Source organism: Drosophila kikkawai, chromosome 3R (genome assembly GCF_030179895.1).
Source record: "Drosophila kikkawai strain 14028-0561.14 chromosome 3R, DkikHiC1v2, whole genome shotgun sequence".
NCBI lineage: Eukaryota > Metazoa > Arthropoda > Insecta > Diptera > Drosophilidae > Drosophila > Drosophila kikkawai.
The window spans coordinates 15,120,329-15,144,443 of record NC_091731.1 but is presented as its reverse complement, the minus strand read 5'-3'; the positions used below and the strand labels follow the sequence as shown (position 1 = coordinate 15,144,443).

Sequence of the window (24,115 nt, the reverse complement as noted above, 5' to 3'; positions counted from 1 at the left end):
AGCGTTGCCAACCACATGCCAGATCTGGCAGCGCTGGCGCAACGTTGGCAACGGCTCTAAAACTGTTTGTTTTGGCAGCACTGCTCCGTGTCCAGCCAGAAACTGCTTAGTTAAAACTACTACTGCTTGCCGGCCGAGTTAGCGTTGCCAACCACTTGCCAGATCCGGCAGCGCTGGCGCGCAATCAGCTGTTCGCAACGTTGGCAACACTGGCAGGTCAAAATATTGATTGTTCACTTCTGGGTTTTTGGCGACTTTAAAATGTAGAGCCAGTGGGGCGAAAAAGCTATTTTTAAAGACCCCCTGACAGGTGCGAACGGATAAACAAAATTATTGGCATCTAGAGTAACATGGAAAGCTGCGCGACAATCGCAGGTGAGTGTGTAAAACAAGGTGTTGCAAATTTTAAGCCCCGGTGCGATTGTCGGGCGGGGGGCGGCGGGTCAGGGGTCATCATTTTCCTTTATGCACGGTGACGCGATTCCGCTGCGGCGCATTGTGCAACTTGTGGATATTGATTAATTGCAAGAACGCCGAGATACACAATAACTTTTTGCACGTTCTTCTCTTTTTCAAAGGTTAGAGAATAAATAAAAGCTTCCAACAAGTGCGAAAAACAGATCCGAGTACCATGGAATCCCCTCTGTATCCCAAGGCCAACAACAATCTGGGCTTGGGCTCGGGCAAGGTGATCTCGCCCGTGGACAAGATGAGCTCCAGCCTGAACAGCAGCAGCACCATGGAGGACACCACGCCCAGCGACTCGGGCGTCCAAATGCTGGACTCGGAGAACAGCGACGTGATGGTGGAGTCCATCTGTTCCTATGAGGAAAACCTGCGACCATCATTCACTTCCGTGGTGGACCCCAACTCAAATGTGACTTCTGCCGCCGGCGCGGCGCCTGAGGAGTCCATGACCATCAGCGAGTGCTCCACGTTCGACACCACCGAGAAGATCGTGTACCGTCGCAAGGTGCACAAGACCTCATCCGCTGCCAAGACGCCCAAAAAGCGGGTGTCCTTTCACGAGGACATCCTTAAGAACACACGCACGGACAACATTCATATCGAGCACGGCTTTATCACCTATAAAAACGGCCGGAAACTGGCCTTTGCCAACTCGGCGGGCGTGGCCGGCGCTCCAGGTCGCTACTCCTGGTGTCCGGACCGGGAGCGACCTGAGGGACCCAATGAACTGAGTGCAGCTGGCCGGGAGGACGATGGCGAGGATGCGGCCGGCGACGGTGGTGGAGCGAGGCGAAAACGACACCTGGTCTACCGGAATGCCTGCTCTGATGTCCTGGACTATGCCAATACGGATATTTTCGATACGGACGAGGCAGCGGGTCTGCACTACGACACATCGGGTGTCTTCGAATATGGACCGAAGGCCGAGGAGCCGTCGCGCCTCTACAAGTGCGTCTGCAGCAGCTCCAACTCCAGCCTGGATTCGGACGAGCAGGACAAAAACTCGAATGGCAATCGCAAGCAATACGAGCAGGCCAAGAGCAGCTCCTGCGACTGCATCGGCATGAGCAATGCCAACAACAATCTAATAGGTAAGATTGGGCTTTATCTCTAAATAATAACTAACCTTACCGAATCCCACTAAAATTAGGTGACAACTGCTACTATTCGGAGCCCAATATCGGAGATACCGACAGTCCCAAGGTCAAGTCTGTTTGGAACAAGGAGAAGAAGCCCAAGTCGAGCTGCCTGAAGAAAACCAAGCGACAAACGAACATCATTCTCGAGCAGGACCTCAATGGGCGGGTTAAGAAGTTCAACGTGCATGACATCAAGCACCAACTGCTGGACAACAGCAGCAAGATGATCTTTGGCTCGCTAAAGAGTATATTCACCATGCCGCTGCCCGAGCGCGGTGTTCCAGAGGGCTCCGAGGACCTGCAGGCCGTGGTGGAATGCATCCCGGAACTGACTCCCGATCACAAACCCCGACCAGTGGCCGAATCGCCACCGCTCAAGGCCAAGCCATTCTTGAGCAAGAGCCTCGATGGCAGCAAGCAGGCACAACCAGTTAAGAAATTCGTGCACAATGTGGATGAGCAGTTGCGGCGTAAAAACGACGACGGCGACGAAGGTGTCAGCTCCACGGAAGCCTCTCCCATGGACACAAAACAGCCGCAGCCGTTGCAGCGCCAAGAGGAGTTTGATAAGGAAACAGGGCCGCCGATACTGGGCTCAAGCGCACACGGGGAGTTTCGCAGCAAGTTCATCATTAATTGCGAGAGCACCGTTTTCGAACACACGGGCGTATCTTACGAGACGGGTGAGCCGCCACACTGCGGGCTCTCGTCCTCCCTTCAGCACACCAGCGTGGCCAGTTTGCTGGAGCAGAACACACCCATTGCAGAGCCGGCCAGCCAAAAGAAGTCGTTCATGGACGCTCCAATTGCAAAGACGTTCAGCAACTTCTTTCGCAGCTTCAAGGAGAGCACAAGTGCTGCAGCAACGCCCGTGGAAAAGCACGAACAGGCAGTCACAGATAGTTATTTTGGTAAGCATTTACTTATTAACTTGTAACTAGAAATTACAATTTTAAATTTAATTTAATTTTAGCTTCGAAAATGTCGAAGCAACAGCAGCAACCAGCTCCTCCCAGCTCCAGCAGCAAGCTCCCTCGTAATTACTCCTCATCGACCATATCGGAACCCAGTTCCAACACCAACACCAGCAGCAACCATCATCAGATTGCGATAAATCCGCAGCTGGGCAACGCGGAGCGTCAGTCCCGTCACCTTGCCTCTCCGCTCAAGAAGCGCGGACAGCCCGTGCAGCCAGCCCGGTATTACGACCAGCAGCATCCTCACCAGAGCCGCAGTTTGCACAGCCCCAGTACATACCTATCCACGGGACGCGGTGGCAGTGGACGCGATTCAAAGAGCACGATTCTCAGCGAGGAATTCGACGATATTTTGACCATAACCACAACAGACACAACCAACGACAAGCGCTCAATGGACAGTGAAATGGTGATTGTTGACTACAACGACGTGGATTACGCACACCTGCTGAAGCCTCCAGCTCCTGCGGCGGCCAAGACCTCGCTGATAAATCGCTTCCTTCGAAATGTCACGCAGAAGAAAATCATGGAGACCTCCATACGCAAGAATAACTTCTTTGCCGATAAGCTGAGAACCGAACAGAGGCACACGGGAACTGATCTCTACGTTAAGGGTGCGCGGCCCAAAAACTACGAGTTGATAGACGATCTAAATGCGGAGATTGCCATGGAGATTGAGATGTGTGGAGCAAACTCGCCGCGTCGAGAGCTGGCTATTAGCCTGGACCCCGATTTACCAGGCTGCAGTTCATCCAGCTTTGAACTAGGCATTGGAGAGATCTCGATTGACCTATTCAAGGGTAAAACTTTGCTGAATCTTCAGCAATCGAATGAGCAGTTAATGAAGGTATTTCCTAGTCTTATGTCCTAGACAAACGGAAATTAATTAAATGCTTTTTCTTTAAGGTTTTCAAGCTGTATACGGGTTACAGTTTCGACGGCATAATGACTCCTGTTCTGGTCTTACTGACGGACAAAACACTGTATGTGGCCAATCTGGATAGAAATTATCTGCGTGCCAGGTTTGTTTTGGCCTACAAGGACCTGGATGTTATACTGGTAAGAGTCTTCTACGTCGCTAATTCGAGCTTTTAAGACTTAAATGTTAAAATTTCCATTTCCTTAAGATGGGACCCTTCGGCAACACGGTGTTGTTGAGCAACAGCACCCGCGATATGCAGCAGGTCCTGCTCGCGGGTGGACCTTATCCGGCCGGATCGTTGGTGGCTAACCTGGAGCTGTGCGCCCGGCGCAGTGGCTCCACCCTGCCAGCAGTGGGTCAACTTACCCTCGAACATTTGGCTCCCCTGCAGGCATTCGTGCGCGCCAACAGCTGCGTGGGCAGGGACGAGCACTGGCTTTTCTACGCGGTGGTCAACGTGCCAGCTGGCGGGGCCCTGCGAGTGGAGTCGCCTAGCGAGCCACTGGGTCCCTCCATCAAGGGATTCCTTATGCACCGACGGTTTAAGCAGAGCACAAGCACAACCGCTGCCTCAAGGATATATTGGCAACCAGGATATTTCCTACTGAAGTAAGTGGCTTGCGCGATTTCTAGTGCTTTGGGTTTAATATGAAAATTTATTTCAAGGGCTGGCGTTTTGTACATGTTCAACGATTCCACACAGAGGCTTCCCAGCTGGGCCATGGCCCTGGCCGAGTGCCAAGGTGCCCGGCGGACTGTTAAATCTGAGCGTCCACATTGCTTCGAGATAGTGCTGAAGGGTGAGCTGCTGCAACTGGCAGCGCCCGACGAGTACGTGGCCTCCGAGTGGCTGCAGGCCCTCCTACAGTCAGCCAGTGGTGTAAGTCAAGGAAAAGCTATTGCACTTGGAACTCCTTTAACGCTTTTCCGTCACTTAGCTTGCTGTGCCACAGGAGAAGTACAAAACCCTGGGCTGCACTTTGATAGTCACACAAAACCATCTAATAACCTTGCGGGAAGACTTTTCGGCTCCGTTGCGGCAAATAAGCCAACAACAGGCGGATAGCAGTGCAGGTGCAACGGAGAACAAGGAGATTTTGCTAGAGGAGGAACTACTCAGTGTTTTTGAAACAAGTAGCTTGGTAAGTGTGTGCTGTTTACCTCAACCATAAGAGATAATAATGCTAAATCCCCTTCAGATGGGCTCCACTATGAGTACGCCAACGCGAGGCACACAGCAATCCTTCTCCTCGCTGAGCTCCACGCCCACGAAGCACACAAATGAGGCGGAGATAACCAAAGAAGATACTACTTCGCCAGGAAAGTCGCAACGGATGACTAGTGTCTATGGAAAGGATTCAGGCCTGGCCATACTCACCTGTGCGGACATCAAGGCTATGACGGGCATTAAAATAACCTCGCGAGCAGAGACCTGGTGGTGCATTCTGGAGTTCTCTTGCCAGGAGGCACCATTGGAGAGTCTGGATGACCTGGTGATCTTCTTTGCCAGCAGCATGGAGATGCAGCGTTTTCTGCGCTTGCTAGAGCAACTTTGGCAGTCCAAGAACGTATGTTGCCCCCATTGGTCTTGCAAACCTCGTCTCCCATACATATATTAACCCTGTTTTTTATGGTGTTTACAGAATGATCTCTTTCCCATTACTATACTGGACGACGGGGACACCTTGGCCGAGCAGTGTACCCAACTCTATGTGGACACGAACAGGGCCTGGGAGCCCCTGCTAACTGCTGCACTGGGTTAATCCGTGGCTTTGGCAATATATACTCCATTTACACTATAGACAATTCTATTTCCATATAACTCAAGCGTTAAATATTCTATCCTGAATACTCAAAATAGATAATGAACAGAAAGTATTGATATTTATATACATAAACGTATACATATAGTCGGTGTTATGTATTATGATTTTGTAATGCCTGCCTCCGCTTGACTCAACCCATTCATTTGCGCTGTTATACATTTGAATAATTTTGTGATATTAACCTTAAAAATCGCTGATCTTTGGTATGCGTTTTGTTTTTCTCTAGTCTACTTAAGTTATATTTGATTTCTACATTGATTATTCGGACCTTTTATAAATACATATTATATACTATATACATACATGTGTACAAATACTGCACATAAAACTAAGATATTATACATACGTAAACATAAATATTGAACTTGTAATCCGGAATGTTATGTTTTTGGGGGTGCTCGACTGGTCCAAGGATATACGATAAACAAATAACGATATGTGGCTATTTACAAAAAATATACATATTAACATTTGTAAAAGCTTCTTAGGAAAGGTGTAAAAGGTGGATTTAATATATTTTTTTTGCAAAGCTGTGCCTGTCCTTTTCAATTAGCTTAGATTAATAACCCATCCCGACGCCCCCGTCTTTTCCCGGTAAGCCTTTTCTCTCCAGTCCCACTAAAAGCTCATGATAATTAATAAAGTGAATATAAACGCCATTAAGAATCGGATTTTTATTTTATCCTAAGCCCATTGAGTGATGATGGGCCTTGACATTTCCAATTATTGCCCTCTGGCGATGGGGTATTGTCCTGGGAGAGTGGGTTTTCGTAATTCCAAGTGTGGGAATTAGCGGTGAAATTTTGAAGGAGTACGGGATGCAACTGCACGGGTGCGAGTGAGAGATGTCTTCAGAGGAGGATACTGGAAGGGAACGAGTTGTCCGCTCTCAGGGACCAACATAATAACATACACAAACAAGCGCATATGTGTGTGTGTATCTGCAGGTACATTCGGCGGTACACGCCCGTGTGTGCGTGTCTGTACATTCCAGTGCCGGTGATCGAGTTTTAAGGAAACTGGCCCGATATTCGGCACATTTCGCCCCGGCTGCGCGTCAATTCATAATTGGAAAATGTGCATATAAATTCTAGATAAACACATGTAACATTTGCAGCCGCGTCGCTCGAAAATCAAGCTAAACAAAGCATTGCATTCAAAGGTTCAAGCGCGCCAGAGCGGGAGGGAGCGAGCCAGCGAGCGAGCGGGATGGGGAGAGAGACTAAGAGGCGAAGCAAGGAGAATGCGAGAGAACGTAAAAACTCCAACCCTCTTAAATTTAAACGAGTAGAAGACAAGACTGCAACAGGAAAAAACAAGAATGAGCGAAGACATACAGACGTGCATACACTGTCATTTATGCAAGTGCACGTGTGTGTGTGTGTGGCATTAACACATAAAACTTAGGCTGCAGTCAAAACGACTTGGAAGTGCGCTGCTTTGTTAATTGAAGAATGTCTTTTGAAGAAAAGGGTTTAACAATTTTATTAACTAATTAAATAAATAATTAAATGAATACTCAGGTAATTTACAAAGTTGCTGAAAAATATAATTATTAATTAAATGAACTTGAATGGGAGATTGAACTTTTTAAAAGGTAATTTAATATAAAAACTAAAAACAAACTAACTAAATGACTTTTAAAATGTAGAAGTGTATTTACATTTATGGAGACTGTTTTGAAATCCCGGAATTCATATTTATCTCACTGAGGATCCTGAAAACACTTGCAAGCCAAAGGGTAGGGAACAAATTCTGAAATAGAATCAGAATAAGAATCAAGAAAGAGCAGGCAGAACTTGTCGTCGTAGTGCAGCTCAGCCACACGGCCTGCTTTCTTTTGCCGCTGGACTCACTTTCATTAAAGACAACATATAGCGCAGCAGAATTAAATGCAACGAGAGCAATGAGCTCGAGAACGCTGCGCTCTCCGCTTGCCGCTCTTTCTGCCTCTCTCCGTTCTTCCGTCTCCCTGTCGCCGTGGGCAAACAGATCCAGATACATGCACACAAGCATATAACCAAACATAGATACTTAAACACACGGCGTATATACGCCGCTACAAACAGACATTCACATGTAAACGTATAAGTGCACAGCAATACCACACACAACCCCAAAAAGTTGGAAAACCAAATAAAAATACAAGGCGCATTGTGTGTGCGTTTTTCTTACCGACAGCCAGCGCCGACGTGTGAATACCCTACAGGGATTCTAGCTGAAAATGTTACTTCTTTTTACAAATAAGATTAGGGAAAATTGTAAATTGCAATCGATTATGAGGTAGAAATTATTAATTAACGATTCATTTATTTAAATTGATGGAATAAAAATGTAAGTAATTTTTATGGGTAGTATTGTTTTGTTCAGATTATACAAGAAATACAAGTTGTGCTTAGAAAAAATTCTGCTATTTAGTATTGATAATTATGTTTACAAAGATCTATCATTACGCCCTGTTACTTACCCTTTAAGAAATATTCTAGAACTTTAATCGTGTAAGAAGTACAATGTTTCTTACATATAATTTAATTCCGTTCCCATAAAAAAGTGCAATCTTTATGGCCTCTTCTGGATCGCACTCAATATCCAAATCCACACACATATTCGGAAAGTCATCCTGCTCCGCGTTGTCATTTCAGTTGTTGTTGGCGGCCACAAAAAGTAGCTCATCTCTCGGTGGAAACCAGTTTTTATGCTACGCTCGCAACCGGTTTTCATCCTGATAACTTACAGCGAACTTCGTGTCGTGTCTCGCTGCGTGTCTGTCTGCTTTTGGCGTCTCAGTTCCAGCATAAATTGCACTTCGCCTGCACGGATCGCGCATGGAGTATCTTCCGCCGCCCAGCAATCTCTGGCAAGTGACCAGGAGCAAGGGCTAATCTCGGTTAGGCAGCAGGACCAAGAGCAGGGGCCTGGGGCCGTGTCATATGCCCGGCGCACGGTGCAGCGAAATGTAAGGAACGAACGTACAAATAAACGCGCATTTTCCAGAGAAGTAGAAAAACTTCCACCCTCAAAGCGGCACACACACATACAGACATTCGTACAAACACACACAGCGAACTAATACAAACATGTAAGAATGCTGCAGTCATGCAGGCCCTGGGTATTCGACCCAGTGGTACTCATTAACTGGGAGAATTAACAAAGAGCAGCCAAGCTTCAACTATTCGAATCAATAGCTTCCTTAAGCATAAATTATAGTATTTTTATTAAATAGTGGAATACAAAACTAAGGGATTTAACCAATACTGTACCAAATGCAATTTAGAACTATGTAGATGGGTGCAAACATTTAAGCGTATTCTAATCACAGATTTAAACTGCAGGTTTATTTAAACAAAAGGATTAGCGGAAATTACCCTGGATAAGCTTGCACGAGGAAACGATAGGACAGGCGAGCCGCTGTGCCGGTTACATCCAACCAAACCTCCGTTCGAACTAATATACCCGCCGTGCCCCTAGGCACACTGTCACTGTCATTTGCGTCGCAGCGCTGCCGTCGTCCGCGTCCGCGTCGCTCTGCCTCTGCCTCTGCCTGGCCCAGTGTTTCCGCTTTCTTTCGCCTCGTTGTAATGTTACTTTTAGTTTGATGTTGGAGCCTCGACGAGCCGGTCGTAAGCGTAATCGTAAGCGAGACTTTAGTGCGATTCCGCTCCGTTCCGCCGGGGTGTGTGTCTATGTGCGTGTTTGTGTTTAGTTCGAGCAGAGCCAGAGCAGAGCACCAAGCCAGAGTCGCAGTCGAGAATCGAAACCGAAAGTGGTTCTCCGCGTGTGTGCGTGTGCGAGTGTGAGTGAGTGCTTGTTGTTGTTCTTGTTGTGTGGTGCCTGCTTTTCTACCCCCGAAAAAGCAAAGCACAGCATAAAACTGTGCGCTCGTACGCGCGCCAGTGTGTGAGTGTGTGAGGAAAGAGGAAAGGAGGAGAGAATAAGTAGAAGGAGAAGGAGAAATAAAAGAAAACCAACCCCCACCAGCGGCGGCGGAAAAGAGGAAGAAAACAACAACAGAAGGCACACTACCACCACCATTACCACTTTCCACCACCCACTCTTCGTCATCGCGAAAAACGGGACTCGTGTAGAAACCGATCGAGAGAGCGAAGAGAGTGCGACCAAACCACTTTAAAGGATTATTACAATTCCGAAGAGGGCCCCGCGTGGCCGAGTCGACATCCGCATTGCTTCATCCGCCCCGCCGATCCTGACATGATGAACTTCTCCGCGTTCGGCGGCCCCTTCTCCGGCATCCATCAGTTTGCCGCTAAATTTGATGCTCAGACGCCCGGCGCCTTCGGTACGCCCCCCGCCGCCGCTGTGAATGCAGCAGCCGCTGCGGCGGCCGCCGGCACCGATAACCATGTGCAGCGCTATCAGACCAATGGCAATCACTTTAATCAGAATGTGCCCAACGGTAAGTGCATCATTACATCTGCCACAAACACATCACACACATAAGCCATACATACATTACCCCCTACTCAAGCGCATGCACATGCACATGCATGTGTCTGTATAACATAATCACTAAAAATTTATTTTATTTTTATCGATTTATTTTCGCCCGCTGCGGGCAGCGACGCCGGCGTCATAGCGTTCAGGGGGGTATAACGAATACACTCTCACTCGAGCAGCGGCAGCGACCGCGGCAGAGGTGGTGGCAGAGAGGGTCGGGCTATGGGCTCGCCTAATGCCCTACACACTGGGTTTCGTTATTGGGGGCCTTGTGGGGGTAGCAATAATCATGATTCAAACCGCGAAAACGTTGCCATAAGAACTTGGATTACTTTTACTTGAGTTTCTAAACCGCTCTGTCAATAAAAGTTATTTGATTCTTTTTAGTTTGAGTTAAAATATGATTTAAACGGAAAGTTGTAGTTTTTTTTTAAAAGAACTTCCACAATAAGTACATTTTGCGTTTATACAGTTATACCTTTAGAACTTGAATAACTAAAAGAACAACAAAACTATCACAAAAGTATGAAAACTTTTACAATTTCAACCTACCTACACTTCCCACGAAGTATGTTCCTCCATTTTTATGGTCAATTAAACTAATTTGAGTCATACATAAATCGAAGGCTAATTCATAAAGCTATTCCCATTTTTAAATGACATTTTGTTTAGGATACCACAAAATGAAGATATTCTGTATTGATTTTGAATAATCACGAGTATTTTGCAAACAATTATAATAAAACATACTTAAAAATACGTTTTAAGTTTGGCATTAACTTATTAGAAATAAGGTGCAGGAGATTATACTTGTTAGAAAGTAAGGGAAGTCTATTTGGATGCAACCAAACCAATTAAAACAGAATAGACTTTGCCAAAGCCAAACTTTGAATTTAACATCAAAATATTAAATAATAAATAAATGTGAATTATTAAATACAACGCTTTATTTTAGAGATGTTATACTTATAATTATTATTATTATGCATTTAATTATAATATCCCTAAAACAAAGCGTTAATTATTTGAAAGTCTAAATTTTGCTTAAAATCACAAAGCAGTGGTTTATTATGGTGTATCGTAAGGCTTTTTAATGTGGCTTCATAAAACTTAACAGATTTAATTGATATGAAGGAACCATTAAATTTATGTTATTTTATTGAAATGTACGTTAGTATCTTAAATGCATTTTACTATTTTCTGGAAAACAATAACCCCCTGAGTGACTCAAACAATGCTTTTCGTAAATCGCCAGTGAAAGGCTGTTTTCCATCTGGATCTACTTACTGACATTCGCGTGTAGACATGTGTGAGTGTAAGTGAAACTGGCATCAAGCGGGTTTTCCACCCCCAACCCTGATGTAGAACGCTGGCTGGATGGCTGGCATTCTGGCCAGCGAAGAGGATGTCTTCCTCGGGCGAGCAGCAGCAGCTAGTCCAATTTGTAAACCGCACTACAATTTTTTGGGGGTTGGTCGCGGGGTGGAGCGACGACTTAGTACGAGTACGAGTATACCCTGTCATCAAAGCTGAATATAACGATTTTTTCGTCGTTGTTTTTGTTGTTCTGCGCTCTTTTTTATACGAGTATCCGACGCTCTATGTTTTGAGTCATTACCACCCACCCCCGAGTGGGGGTGTATTGGTGAGAGTGTGTGCGAACCATTCCTGCTGCTCTTGTTGTTGTTTTGCGTGGCTTGAAAATGCAATGAACTCAAATAACTTTTGAATTTGCTGCATTTCACTTTGTTTTTTTGTCGTAGGGGTGGGTTTCGTTCTCTTCAGCTACTTAAGCACACACATAGAAATACAATTAAATACATATATGTACGTGTGTTGACTTGGTTCTGTGCGAGTGTGAGTGTACGAGTTTACAACCCCCAACCCCTAAAGAGCCTGCCATTGCTTTTTTAATTGCACTGACTTCCTGCCAAGTTGCAACTTTTTTCGTTGTTGTTGTTGTAGTTGTAGTTGCAGGGTGTGACCGGGACGGGCCCACCCCTGATATATTAAGTGCATAAAACCCTCGGTTCATCCCCCAACCATCGGCTCCTTCTTCTTATCAATTCTAATTAGTTGCATTTCCTTGCATAATTAGATTCCCAGGGCAACCACCGTCCCCAACCACATCCACTGCAGCATTTCATAATTTATTTTTGCCCTGGCAACTGCACAGATATTAATTCCACTTGCATTTATTGGAAAGTGGAGAACCAAGCCCGGGCCCAGACCCAAACTCCTCTGCATCGGTTAGGTTCATTGATCCCGCCTTTTGAGCTACGCATTATATTTCCAGTTTAGCGTTTTATATTTTTTACCTGCTGCCATAACAGGAAAATGCGTTTGCCAGTGTGTGTTTGGGTTGTTCCTGTATTTGTGGGTTGCTCTTTTATCTGCCTCTGTACACATACCGAGAGTGTGTATAATCCACGGGTCGGCGGCGCGGGGTATTCAGTATTCGGCATTCGGTGGTATTCAAGTGCCCAAGCTGATCCCAGGCAGGTATGGTGTCCCACGTACTCACTCGAGCCACTGCATTTTCCTGCTTTTCTCGCTTATTAGCTGCATTATCGCTGCCCTGCGACTTTCTGACCTGCTCGAGGTTTATCTCTCGATACCTACCCGATAATTTGGCCGGGTTGCTTGTATAAATCATTATTGGGTTACCGGGAAATGCATGGCAGCAGACATGGTTTGCTGGAAATGTAAACAGATAAATACCTGCAGGGGATTGGGAGAATGTTGCTTGGACTTCAGCTGTTGGAAAATCCAAAATTTGAAGTATAATTAAGATAGAAATAAAACGCATTTAAAGAGATACATATGTGTAAAGATGAAGATGTAAATAATTACATATATTAAAACATTGTAGTCTATTTAGTTGATCCAAGAGGATAATAGACAATGCAGCTGATTTCTTGTTTTTATCTTAGTGTAAAAACAGTGATGTTCCTGTTTTTAATTCTACAGGATTAGGTTTAATATTTAAACTAGTTTAAATATTTCATTCCTACTTATCGCAATACTGCCGATTTTTATTAACATATAAATTAATATTGAGTCAAAATATCTTTTAACTCAAAAGGCACTCATTCCAAAGGAAGGGAAGAACGAAAAATTACAACCAGATTAACTATAAGTACTAAATGCTTTTAATTTATTTATTATTTTTTTGTTAGTCCCTATTAAATCATATTATATTTCACGGATATAAAATATACATATTAAATCTGTTTGGATGAAAACACTAGGAGTGAGAGTTTAAAACTTTATAGGAATATTCGGAATGTCAGTGGACACCGGGTATCTTGTTGTCGAGGACACACTCCGATCTCCCTTTTATTAACGTCCCCCTAATGTACAGCAGACACCCCAGCCATAAAACATTTGCATTTTTTACTTACATAAATACATACATATGTACGAAGTTATGTACCTATGTGCACTGTACACAGAGGTATGTGCTTCGTGGGTGTGAATGACTGGTTACACCCCCAAATCGTTGCCTGGATGTATGCAACACTAAAAAAGTGCGCATGATAAAGCAATTACGTGGGGTACTCAGACCGCAAACCCCGAAAGCCCCTTTCTTTCAATGAATATAGATAAATAAATATTAGCTAGAATTGATTATTTATTTCTTTGTTGTTTCACCATTGACTTTAAGGCTTAAAGCGGCCGTAGAGCTTTAGACTTTTTTTTATTTCGTCCTGCTGGCGCTGATGACTTAAACTCTGGCGATGGCGCCGTTTGCTTTTTACCCCTCTCAGTCTCGTTTGCGTTACTGTACACTCAGCAAAGCGTTGGATCTTATGGTAAACATTGAACATTTTATTTTATATTTGAGTTATTTTTATGACGCTATGTCTAGTTATGTGATAATGCGCTTACTCCAGTCTCTTCTCCTGATTGTATAATTTTGTGTTTCATGTGAGTTATTAGTTCGAAATTATTAAAGCATATTTATTTAACCCTTTCTCGACTTATTAAGAAACAAAAACAAAATATTTATAATAACTAAAATTAGTAAAATAGTAATAAGTAATGTATAATTTTCCTTTTTCATCAATGATTAATTGTCTGATATTTTGTCTTTGTTTTTAAAGTGTAACATGTTCGCACCCCTTCTACTCATCCACCCCCGCCACACCATCTCACTGTCATACGCTCTCACTCTCTCGCTCTCCGCTGGCAGCACACTTCGGGTCAAGTTTCGCCCAACTCCGTTAGGGGTTGCAGTCAGTGATGTCACTATCGCTTTTTGCGCTTCTTTTAGGAGAGAGAGAGGCAATTTTCCCGCCAAAAAAAGGCAAAATCTGACGGGAAAATAGCGGAAATAACATCTGTTTCCTATACCGCGCTGGCGCTCTCACCGCTTTCACTGACTCTCACACACGCAGACAGAGGCGACCGACACACATAGACAGGGACATGGACATGGACAGGACGAGATAAACGCCATGTTTTCCAAATCGTTGCCTGGCGCATTCCTTTCCATTTTGTTCCACTTTGCCATCCGCCCAGAAACCCCACTCGCTATGCCGCTCTCCCACTCTTCGGCCGTACTCTACACTCTCTCCACTCTCTCCGCTCTCTCACTCTCGCTTGGCCGTATTTCCGACTTCACCGACTTTGACTCGTTACTCCGGCTCCAGCTCCGAATACGAGTCCGAATCCGGCAATATATTCGCCTCCTCCACGTTGTCGTTGTCGTCATCCTATTCATGGGAAAGTGAAGTGAAAAGTGAAATGCCACGACCGAACCGACGAAAACGACGAATGCCGGTTGCCATCCACATCCATATCCCGCTTTTTGTTGTTACCATGTCTCCGTCTCCATCTCTGTTGTTGTCGCCCGTGTTTTTGGCCACTCTAGTCCGTATTTTCCGGCTACCTTTGAACCCTTTTTATGGCTACCTTTCAATTTTAATTTTTTGCATTTTTTTCAAAGCCGTTTGCCGGATGATGATGATGTCTTAACCAATTGACACTTAGGCAATTGCATCAGTAATTCATTAGAATTAAGTACTGTATTAAGAGCTGTGAACCAAGTTTTAACATTAGGCATAAATCTTTTTTTTTTTAAATAATCATTTTTAAATGTTAAAAAAATAACATGGAATTTATATTAAATCAGTTAGTACCAGAAAATATATGTGAACTTGAAATCATTTAAAAAAGTTTCTAAAAGTATACCGTAATATGTTACACCTTACCAAACATATTTTATTGAATTATTTTTATTAGATTCTACAACTATTTTTGAGGTTACTACTGGTATTAAAACCATTAAATGGTCTCAGGGCTGGTGTAAATTAGTTGTTTACAATTTAAAATTGGTTTGATTCATTTTTCACACTTTTTTCTGTATTTAAAATACCTTAGTGATAGCTCTAACACCCTGAATATACGTAATTCTGAAAGCAATATCTCATGATCATTTTACTTCTCAGATTCCCATCGGTTTTGCATAAATATGTAACGTTTATTGCTCTGATATATCGTGACGGTTACGCATAATCATTTGCATAACCATATGGTTTCAATTTAAATTACTGCCACTTCGACGATTTTATTAAAGTGACACTTTGGGGAAAGCCAGCCCAAAAAAGGCGAAAAGAATTAAAGCATTCGGAAATATGTTAAGTTATGGCCCAAGGTCGAATGGTAATTTATACAGAGACTAAGACCAGCACAGACCACACGCACAGGGACACATAAATTTCACCACGTCAGCGAGAGGGAAATGTTCTTTCTCTGCGCCCTCAGACAGCAGGCAGTGCTGTTTTTATATTCGCCTAATTGTGAATAACATTATAAAATTTAGAGAGAACAGCTTCCCGAATCCGAATCCTTCCATCCAGAATCAGCTCTATGGAGGGCACAGGAACAATCTGAGGCAGGCGTACATATAGAAAAGCCAGGCAATTGGCAACAGCCCGAGAATGTTATTTATAAAACCGAGCACCCGGCTAAGAAAAAGCCAAGAAGCAGGCAACGGGGTTCCGGGGAAAAGTGGAGAGATGCACGCACACACCCACCGAAAAAGAAAAAAAGTCGGCGAGCGCTTTTCCTATGGCATACATTCGGGCGTGTGCGCGGCCGGCATTTTCAGTTTCAGTTTTAATTTCCTTTTTCCTATGTGTATGCGTTGTCGGGGCCCGAAAACACGTGTGTGCGTCTTTCTCTGTGTGAGTGTGTGTATGTGTGAAAATTTGGCCTTGGCAGACGACAGCGTGTGGCCCAAAAGGGGGAGGCTTAAGCGGGCGGTTTGGGGGGAGGGCGACGACAGCCAGCAGACAACAACAATTTGTAGGCACACGCACGTTCGGCGAGTAGGAACAAGCGCCGTTAACTATACTACACCGATACATATTTATGGTCGTTAGGGTGAACCTTTTAAGCTTGAGAACTAGGCCTACCATCAATCAGCATTTACTTATTTGCATTTCTACAGGACATCCAGCTGATTTTTGCTTTATAGAAAGGTATGAATTGGAGCCAATATCCCAATGCCTGGGTAAAACAAATTTAGACAAATAAAATACAATTAAACTATTGCTGTCTAGTGTCTGTATTCCGACAATTTCTCGACAATTTCTTGATTTTCATATATTAAAAAAGTAAAAATTGTTAGCTTGTTGATTTCACAATTTTCTATCTGTACATTGGTCTTCAATGATTGTAATATTACATTTAATAACTATTTATTTTCTCAGTAAAGATCTTAAAATGTATAAAAAATATTAATTTGATTAAAATTTAATCATTAAAAATCAATAAACAAAAGCTTGTCATCATTCAATATATTCAAGACAACGTGGCGTATACGCAATTTTATAGAAATTATTTTATATCCGGCAAACACTAGGTCATGTTACTATCCGAACCAAAGTCCGCCCCAATATTTTTGTATGCTGAAAATGTTGCTACCTACACACAGGCACAGTTACTGGCCCTAGATACCCGTATACATATATACGCGAATATATATCCGTATATAGGCGTACGTGTGTCGTGCCATATCGTCGTTACTTTGTCGGCCGTACGTTGTTTTTGTGCCGGCACCCGATCTTTATTCGGCTCGCCAGCTGAGCCACGGGATTCGATTCGGAGCCGGCCGGAGACGGACGAGGAGGTCGTCGGCGAAGGGAAGCATTTGCCGGAACCAGGAGCAACTCCAGTCAGGCCCAGTCGGTTGTAGTTAGTCGGCCAGAGTGCGTTGTGCGAGAGCGGCGGCCGAATCAAGTCGTGTGCCAGTGTTTTAACAGTTAATAGTGCTAAATCCCTGACTAAACACACAAAAGAAAAACAAAAGGAAAAACAACCATACACCGAATTTTCACTTAAGGGTGTTCACGATGTGTAAATATCCAAGACTATGTTGTTTCCCCTCTCCTATTTCCTGTCCCACGCGACCGATTTAACCAAAAACCCCATATTAATTGTGAAAATTTCTATCTTTTCAGTTTCGGCTGCCAACAACATGCAATATGGCCAGAATATATCCATACCGTACTCACAGCCGCAGGGCGATCTGAACTTTCTCAATGCAGCCGCAGCGGCCGATCATAAGGGTAAAATCCATCCAAAAATCGAACGTGACCGGGAAGAAGGTGAGTCGTCGGCGAGCCGCCAGTCGGGGATTGAGTGGGCGGAACTGCGTGGGTGGGTGGCTCCGGCTCTGGCTCTAGCTTTGACTCCGGGTCTGGGTCTGGTTCTGGTGTTCGTGCTGCTGGGTCTGGGGGAGGCTGAGCTGGCTGGTGTATGTACAGCGCTTTCGGGTCGGTATATGTGTATTTCAAGGACGTAGTCATCACTCGTCGTGCGTCTCCCTTCGGCTTCGTTATTTATAAATGTTTTTGGGCCTGTCTGCCATCCCCTGAGCCGAGGGGCAGTAAGAGGGGCATCTGGGTAGGTAGATGGGTTGGGGTATAGCACACTTTTTCATCCAGTTTTACGCTGAGCCACCTTAAGTGGATGTGAATGTTGCTCCTCTCATCCCAATGATTACGCACGCTGCAAAGCGAAGAGTGTGCACCGCTCGGATGTGAGGAGGGTGGGTGTGTCCTTGGCAGTAAATAATGGTTACTATCCGGGGATTCTTCAGAATAGACATCTCTTTCCGGATTTGTACAAATCTTTCAAAATCAAAATTCGTTGACTTTTAAAAACATATTTAAAGTAATAATATTGAAATATTGAAATTATCTTTACTAGTTTGTAAAGTTAACACTTATTAAATAGCCAAGATGGGTTCAATTTTATTGACAGTATCCAGTTGTAAGAGAAAGCCGGAAGAAGACGAAAAAATTGGTTGCTACCCAGACACATATACTATAAAGCTGCTGACACGCCCCCAAAGGGGAAACGAAGGGTGTTGGAAAATTGCTGTTGGGGTAGGCTTTTTTTTTTTTGTAGCTCAAAAGAAAATTATGCAGAAGTTGATTAGATAATAATGAGATGTCTATTGATTAAGAAATGTTAGGTTCGGGGTTAGAAAAGTATGGAATAATAATTAGTAAATGACATTGATTCCATTAGAAAGAAATACAGTACCATTAGATAATGCTTTATGGGACTAAATGAAATCCTAGAGATTTAAAATTGGTACAAAAATCTATAAATTTTTTTTTTCTTTACTTTGGACTGAAAACGAACAAATTTAAGTCTCTAGGAAATGCTCTTTTTTCGCACTACAATAAATCCTTCCTCTCCCGTTTCCATAGTCCTCAATCAGCAGATCCTGCAGAATGTGAACCAATCCTGGCAAACGCTGGCCAACACGGCCAACACGGTGGACTACTCGTCACACCTGCTCTCCGCCACACTGCCCATCTCCATTCAGCACTTCCTCAAGTACTCGGAGACCATCAAGAAGGAGTCCACCGGGGATGTCCTCAAGAACGGCACCAATCTGGCCAGCCTGGCGCTGGGTGGCGTTGCCCTGACGCCCAGTAATAATGGGGCTAATGGGGGCCACCACAACGGACTGGTGGGCATGGAGCACGGCGGTCATATGACTAACATGACGGACGCCAACGGTGCGACGCTGACGAATGGAGGAGCCAGCAACGGGGTGAACGGAAATGCCAATGGGACGGTGAGCAATGGCGGCGCCGGGGCGGTATCCAGTACCGGATCCGTGGGCACCACGAATGCCAGCGGCGCCACCGGCACAGCCACCGGCAAGAAGACCAAAAAGAAGAAACCACCAAAGGAGAAGAAGCCGCGCCCCAAGCCTGGCGAGATCCGCGAGACGAAGGCGCTGGACGGCTCAACGCTATACTGCTGCCCGGAGTGCCAGATGGCCTATCCGGACCGCAGCCTCATCGAGCAGCACGTTATCTCGCACGCCGTAGAGCGGCGCTTCGTCTGCGACATCTGCAATGCGGCGCTGAAGCGCAAGGACCACCTGACCAGGCACAAGCTCTCCCACATACCGGACAGACCGCATGTGTGCAATGTGAGTCGAGACAACCGTTACGGAAGAAATGAAGACTATTAAACAAGTTGAAAAATTACATAAGGATGAGATACTAACTTTCATATTTTTTTTTTTAAACAGATCTGCATGAAGTCCTTCAAGCGCAAGGAGCAGCTAACTCTGCACATTGTCATCCATTCCGGCGAGAAGAAGCATGTATGCATTGAGTGTGGAAAAGGTAAGTGTCCTGGAATCGAAGACCGTATAATATGAGGATGCTTAATTGATCATTGATTACCGTAGGTTTCTATCGCAAGGACCACTTGCGCAAGCACACGCGGTCCCACATCGCCCGACGCGTCAAGTCGGAGGTGTCGGCGCAGAACGTGAACGGATCCGGCGGCGGAGGAGGCGGAGGCGGCGGCGGTGGTGGTGGCGGCAACAGTGCGCAGAACAACGCGCTGCACGGCTCCTGAGGATCGTACAAGGACTTCTGGTAAACTCCCAGACGAATTTCAAGCCATAAGGGGCGGCCAGGCTGCTGGCGGCGGCGGGCATAGATAGATCCACATCCGAATCGGATCGGATCGCATTGCCTGTGGCCGGGAGCAGCCGAGCTGCCTTTGAAATTCGTTGGGGGCTTACCGGGGGTCCTGCTGAGCGTCACCCAACTCCAATACAATAACCCTCAAAATAAACACGAGTTATACTTACTGGATGCAAGTATTAGTACGATTTTGTTCACGACACTTTCAGTTCTTTAGCTTTAGTTCTTTCAGTTGAGATTTTCGCACAAACACACTAGAAGAGTCGAGCAAAAAAAGTATAGCAATCGAAATGTACAAATCAGCAGAATGACAGATTTAAATTCGAGTTTAGTATGCGCATATGTTAGGGAAAGATAACGCCGTCGCGTAGCTTTCGTTTCTCATTTTTTCGGGGATCTGTGATCTGTAGTCGCTGCATAAACAAGAAGGAAAAACGAGAGGCGATCGATTGAACGCTGTTCTAAGAATAAGTTAATATGTGTCTGCAACCGATTTACTATATATGTATGTGCAATTTATAAACCTCTTGATTTGCCTTTGTTTTTGGTTGCCCTTGCGGCACTTTTGTTCACAACACACACGCAAGGTACACGTGTGTTTCCTTGGAGAGATTCGTCTAGAATTATGCACATTTTAACGAAGTAAGAGCTGCTCTAAAAGCGAAATTTATACTTCTAGTCTTGTATTTTATTTTACCAATAGTAGGCATAGAGAGAGGGAAACCCCGAATCGAGGTCACGTAATCTTAAGCTTTTAAACTTGAATGTTCAAAAGGAAACCTTCGACTTGGACGCGAGTCACAGCCACAAACACTAGACAGCAGACACGACTTGCATCTCAGCATGCGTGCAGCATGCATGCCCAACTTCCAGCCATCGTCATTGTTTGCCAGCAAACTGCAATATCTACCACAGAACAGTACAGAACCACATATAACCAAGCTTACGAATCCAATACCGATAACTGATAACCACAAATAGCGTTAAGAGCCACAAATATATACAACATACAGCAGCAGCAGCCATAGCCATAGGATCGCAGCAGATTACAAAAGCAAATGCAATGCAATAACCGAAACACAACTGTATAAATCGATATTTTTATATATATAAATACAAATGAAAAGAGAGAGCATATGAAAACCGAATAGGGATATAAAGGCATAAAACAATAACCGAAATAAAGTGCAAACACTTCGAGCAAGTGACAACGTAATTTACTGTTCAAATACAAAGCATTTTTTGAGATTAACGATTAACAGAGATCCATATGCAGACATATAGCGATGCAGAATACCTATTGCAAACACTTGTATAGTTATATACGCAGCTTCAACTAAATACGCTAGCCAACAGATACACATAGGGATACAGATACAGATACTACAGATACAGATACGGAAACTGTAAAGCGAACACTTCTTCCTTGTTTGTCTCGATCACTCCGCAATTGGCTAATGACCCCCTGAGCTCGAACTTTGTCTCAGTTTCCACTTTCCATTGAATGGGGACTGCTACGATTTCATAGATACTAAGATATAAAATTCCGTATACTTGTATCTGTGAAAATGTATGGATTCTCAATTCTGCAAAATCAGGAAGCCAAAAGTTCGAGCCAGAGCGACATTTTCACACTCCAAATCAATCTTTTTTCGGGCACATCTCACACACAGAAAAAGATACTTAATCACTTCTCGGGCTGACATCGAGAGCTTGTATATCTATTCGATTTGGTTCGATGCCAGCCAGTTGAACGACAGCTCTACTATAGTAGCTTACAGGCAGTTTGTAATTGAAACACTTGCAGTGAAGTACAAATATTTTAAAGACAGCAACAGATGCAGACACGATACAGCTTAGTAATTGCATATATTAGCCAAAAAGCAATGCGAAACAGATCTAAATACAGTTACTACACTAGAGGGCAGCAGAATATATTGTTGACGCGTTTCGTTGTTGGCCCCAAAGGCGGGGGCCCAATATACAAATTGTGAACATAACGTGACAAACTTATAAATAATTAAGCTACCTTCAGCGCAAACAAGGAGTTATTATTTGCCATTGATTTTCTTGGTCTCTCTCTTTCACCCACTCAGACTCTCTCCCTCTTGACAACACACACACTTAAATCGAATAAGAAAATATAAAACAATAAGTTTATAAAGTAAAAGTTGCAATAAATGACAAACAAATGAAATTAAATCACTCAGGGATAAAGCCTCCAAAAGAAAAAACATAAAATAAAAATGCAATATTTTAAAGGAAACGAAATGAAAACAAAAACGAAAGCAAAATGGAAAGAAAAGAAAGAAAACAAAAATTTAATCTAAAAAGAACGTACATTTTAAAGTTAAAAGAAAAAAAAAACAAATATTTTAGTATAATAACAAGGACAAAAACAAAAAAGGACAAGTTTTAGAAATTTGCACAAATTTTTGGCATTTTATAAACGCAAAAAAACGAACCATCAACCAAACAAATAAAAGCATTAAATCGAACTAACTAAATAGAAACATATTTTCACACACATTTCATTGGCTTAGCGAAGGTATAAAAACTAGAAAGAAAATACAATTACAGGATAGAAGGACAACAACCGAATCACGCAGGCAAACGAGCGAACGGTCCCGTGCAACTTTTAGTGCATTTAAATCAACTTGAAACTGAACACTGAAACTCAAACAAAAATCAGAAAAGAATATTTACAGGAGCGTAGAATGATAGCTAGAGCAGGGATCCGTGGCCAAAGATGAAGTTAGAGGCGGATCAAAAGGGAATATGACGGCATTTAGCGCAGGGAGCGGATGATTGATGGATCCATTTACGATTTAACAAGCCAATTGCCACACAAACACACAACCACAACCAATATTTGAAACTGTAAACTTAAAACTGTCAACTGTACGTATTGAATTTATGTTTAGTGTCTGCAGCATGCGGGGGATGTGAGGAACAGATGATCGAAGATGAGGAGAAGACGGGCGAAGAGCTAAATACATTTAGGGTTAGGTTTTCTGCGAAAGGACTGAAGTTAAGGCAACGTAGCGTTTAAATGCAAAATTGAATTGAAAATTGAATGAAGAGAAACAAAACCGAGTGTTATGGATAATGGAGCGTGCGCGCGAGTGTGCGATCGGTGACGAAAAATTACTTGTTTAAGGCTGGATGGACTTATGGTAATTTCGACGCAAAAAACGATAGTAGCAAAACAAAAAACAAAAAACATGTAAAATGCAGATACCATATTTTTATAATTAAAGCGACGCCCCCAACCTCCAAGAAACCCAAACACCCAACTACCCCTGATCTTAATATATGTTTAATTCAACTGCAATTATCGTTAAAGACGTATTTACTGTTTGTGATCCAAAATTCATTGATTAAACGTAAATTACACACAAAGATACAAAAAAAAAGAAAGAAAACAAAAACAATGTTGCATGGGCAAGGTTTGAGCAAAGCCAGGGTTCGCGAAGCATCCGCGATCCCCGAGTCCCCGAGACGAAAAAGTGAGCTAAGGTTCCAAACCTGAATCAGAAGGGGCTTGCCCGCATAATACACAATACCACATACATACATATATGATATATCTCCTGGGATCTCGGGGCTCGGACGCACTTTCGGTCTGTGCTGTGCCACGCGCGAACCCTTAGAAATAGTGCAGGAACAGTAAATTGTACTTAATTGACAACAAAAAAATGATATAATAAAACACCGCCACTTTGAAATATATATTTACTTGAATCAAATAATATTAATGAGTATATATAACTTTGTACTTGAATAATATTTTATTTATATATACCTTAAGTCAATAAAAATTCTAATAAATTATAATCACCCAAAACTGCCTTTTGTTTGATGTCTTCTGTGGATTTTTATAAAATTTTAATTGGTAAGTGTTACTACGTATTTCTGTGTAAACAACTTCAGAATACAAATTCCTTTCCCAAGTTTGTATTCCAAATTAAAAATATTTAATAAGAATAATTTATATACAAATTAATTACACAAAACATGTTTTTATTTTATAGAAATATATATATTTATTTATATAAATCTTAATATATAAAACGCCTCTTTCAAACAACTTTAAATGTGACCTAAAGGGAAAAGGTAATTCGCGTTGCCAACCAACTTTCAATCTGCTAATCAAGGTACGGGTTTGAGTCTTCGCTAAATGTGCTTTGCCAACAAAAGAAACACTTTTTTTTTTGAAAAATTAGAATTAGTTTAGATTTCTTTAAGTGAATATTTATCCATATATTTAATTGATAATCTAAAATAAATCTAAGTTTAAAAATCATAGTTAAGCCATATATGTATATTCCATTTTGAAAATTTTTCTGTTTTA

The 24,115-nt window shown here is 43.2% G+C and overlaps 2 protein-coding genes across 2 annotated transcripts; both read left to right on the top strand.

Moving 5' to 3' along the window:
* The first annotated feature begins 114 nt into the window (after positions 1-114).
* Positions 115-5,626, top strand: prd1 (pruning defect 1). The gene is made up of 10 exons (XM_017180190.3): positions 115-375; positions 579-1,559; positions 1,619-2,518; positions 2,581-3,431; positions 3,491-3,643; positions 3,712-4,115; positions 4,173-4,386; positions 4,445-4,648; positions 4,706-5,074; positions 5,150-5,626. Exons 2-10 carry the CDS (start codon positions 632-634, stop codon positions 5,267-5,269), a joined length of 4,143 nt encoding a protein of 1,380 aa, XP_017035679.1. The 5' UTR covers positions 115-375; positions 579-631; the 3' UTR covers positions 5,270-5,626.
* A 2,403-nt stretch (positions 5,627-8,029) lies between these two features.
* Positions 8,030-23,226, top strand: l(3)neo38 (lethal (3) neo38). Its single transcript, XM_017180191.3, has 6 exons — positions 8,030-8,288; positions 8,665-9,746; positions 17,257-17,403; positions 18,517-19,253; positions 19,356-19,452; positions 19,518-23,226. Exons 2-6 carry the CDS (start codon positions 9,542-9,544, stop codon positions 19,688-19,690), a joined length of 1,359 nt encoding a protein of 452 aa, XP_017035680.1. The 5' UTR covers positions 8,030-8,288; positions 8,665-9,541; the 3' UTR covers positions 19,691-23,226.
* The last annotated feature ends 889 nt before the right edge of the window (positions 23,227-24,115 follow it).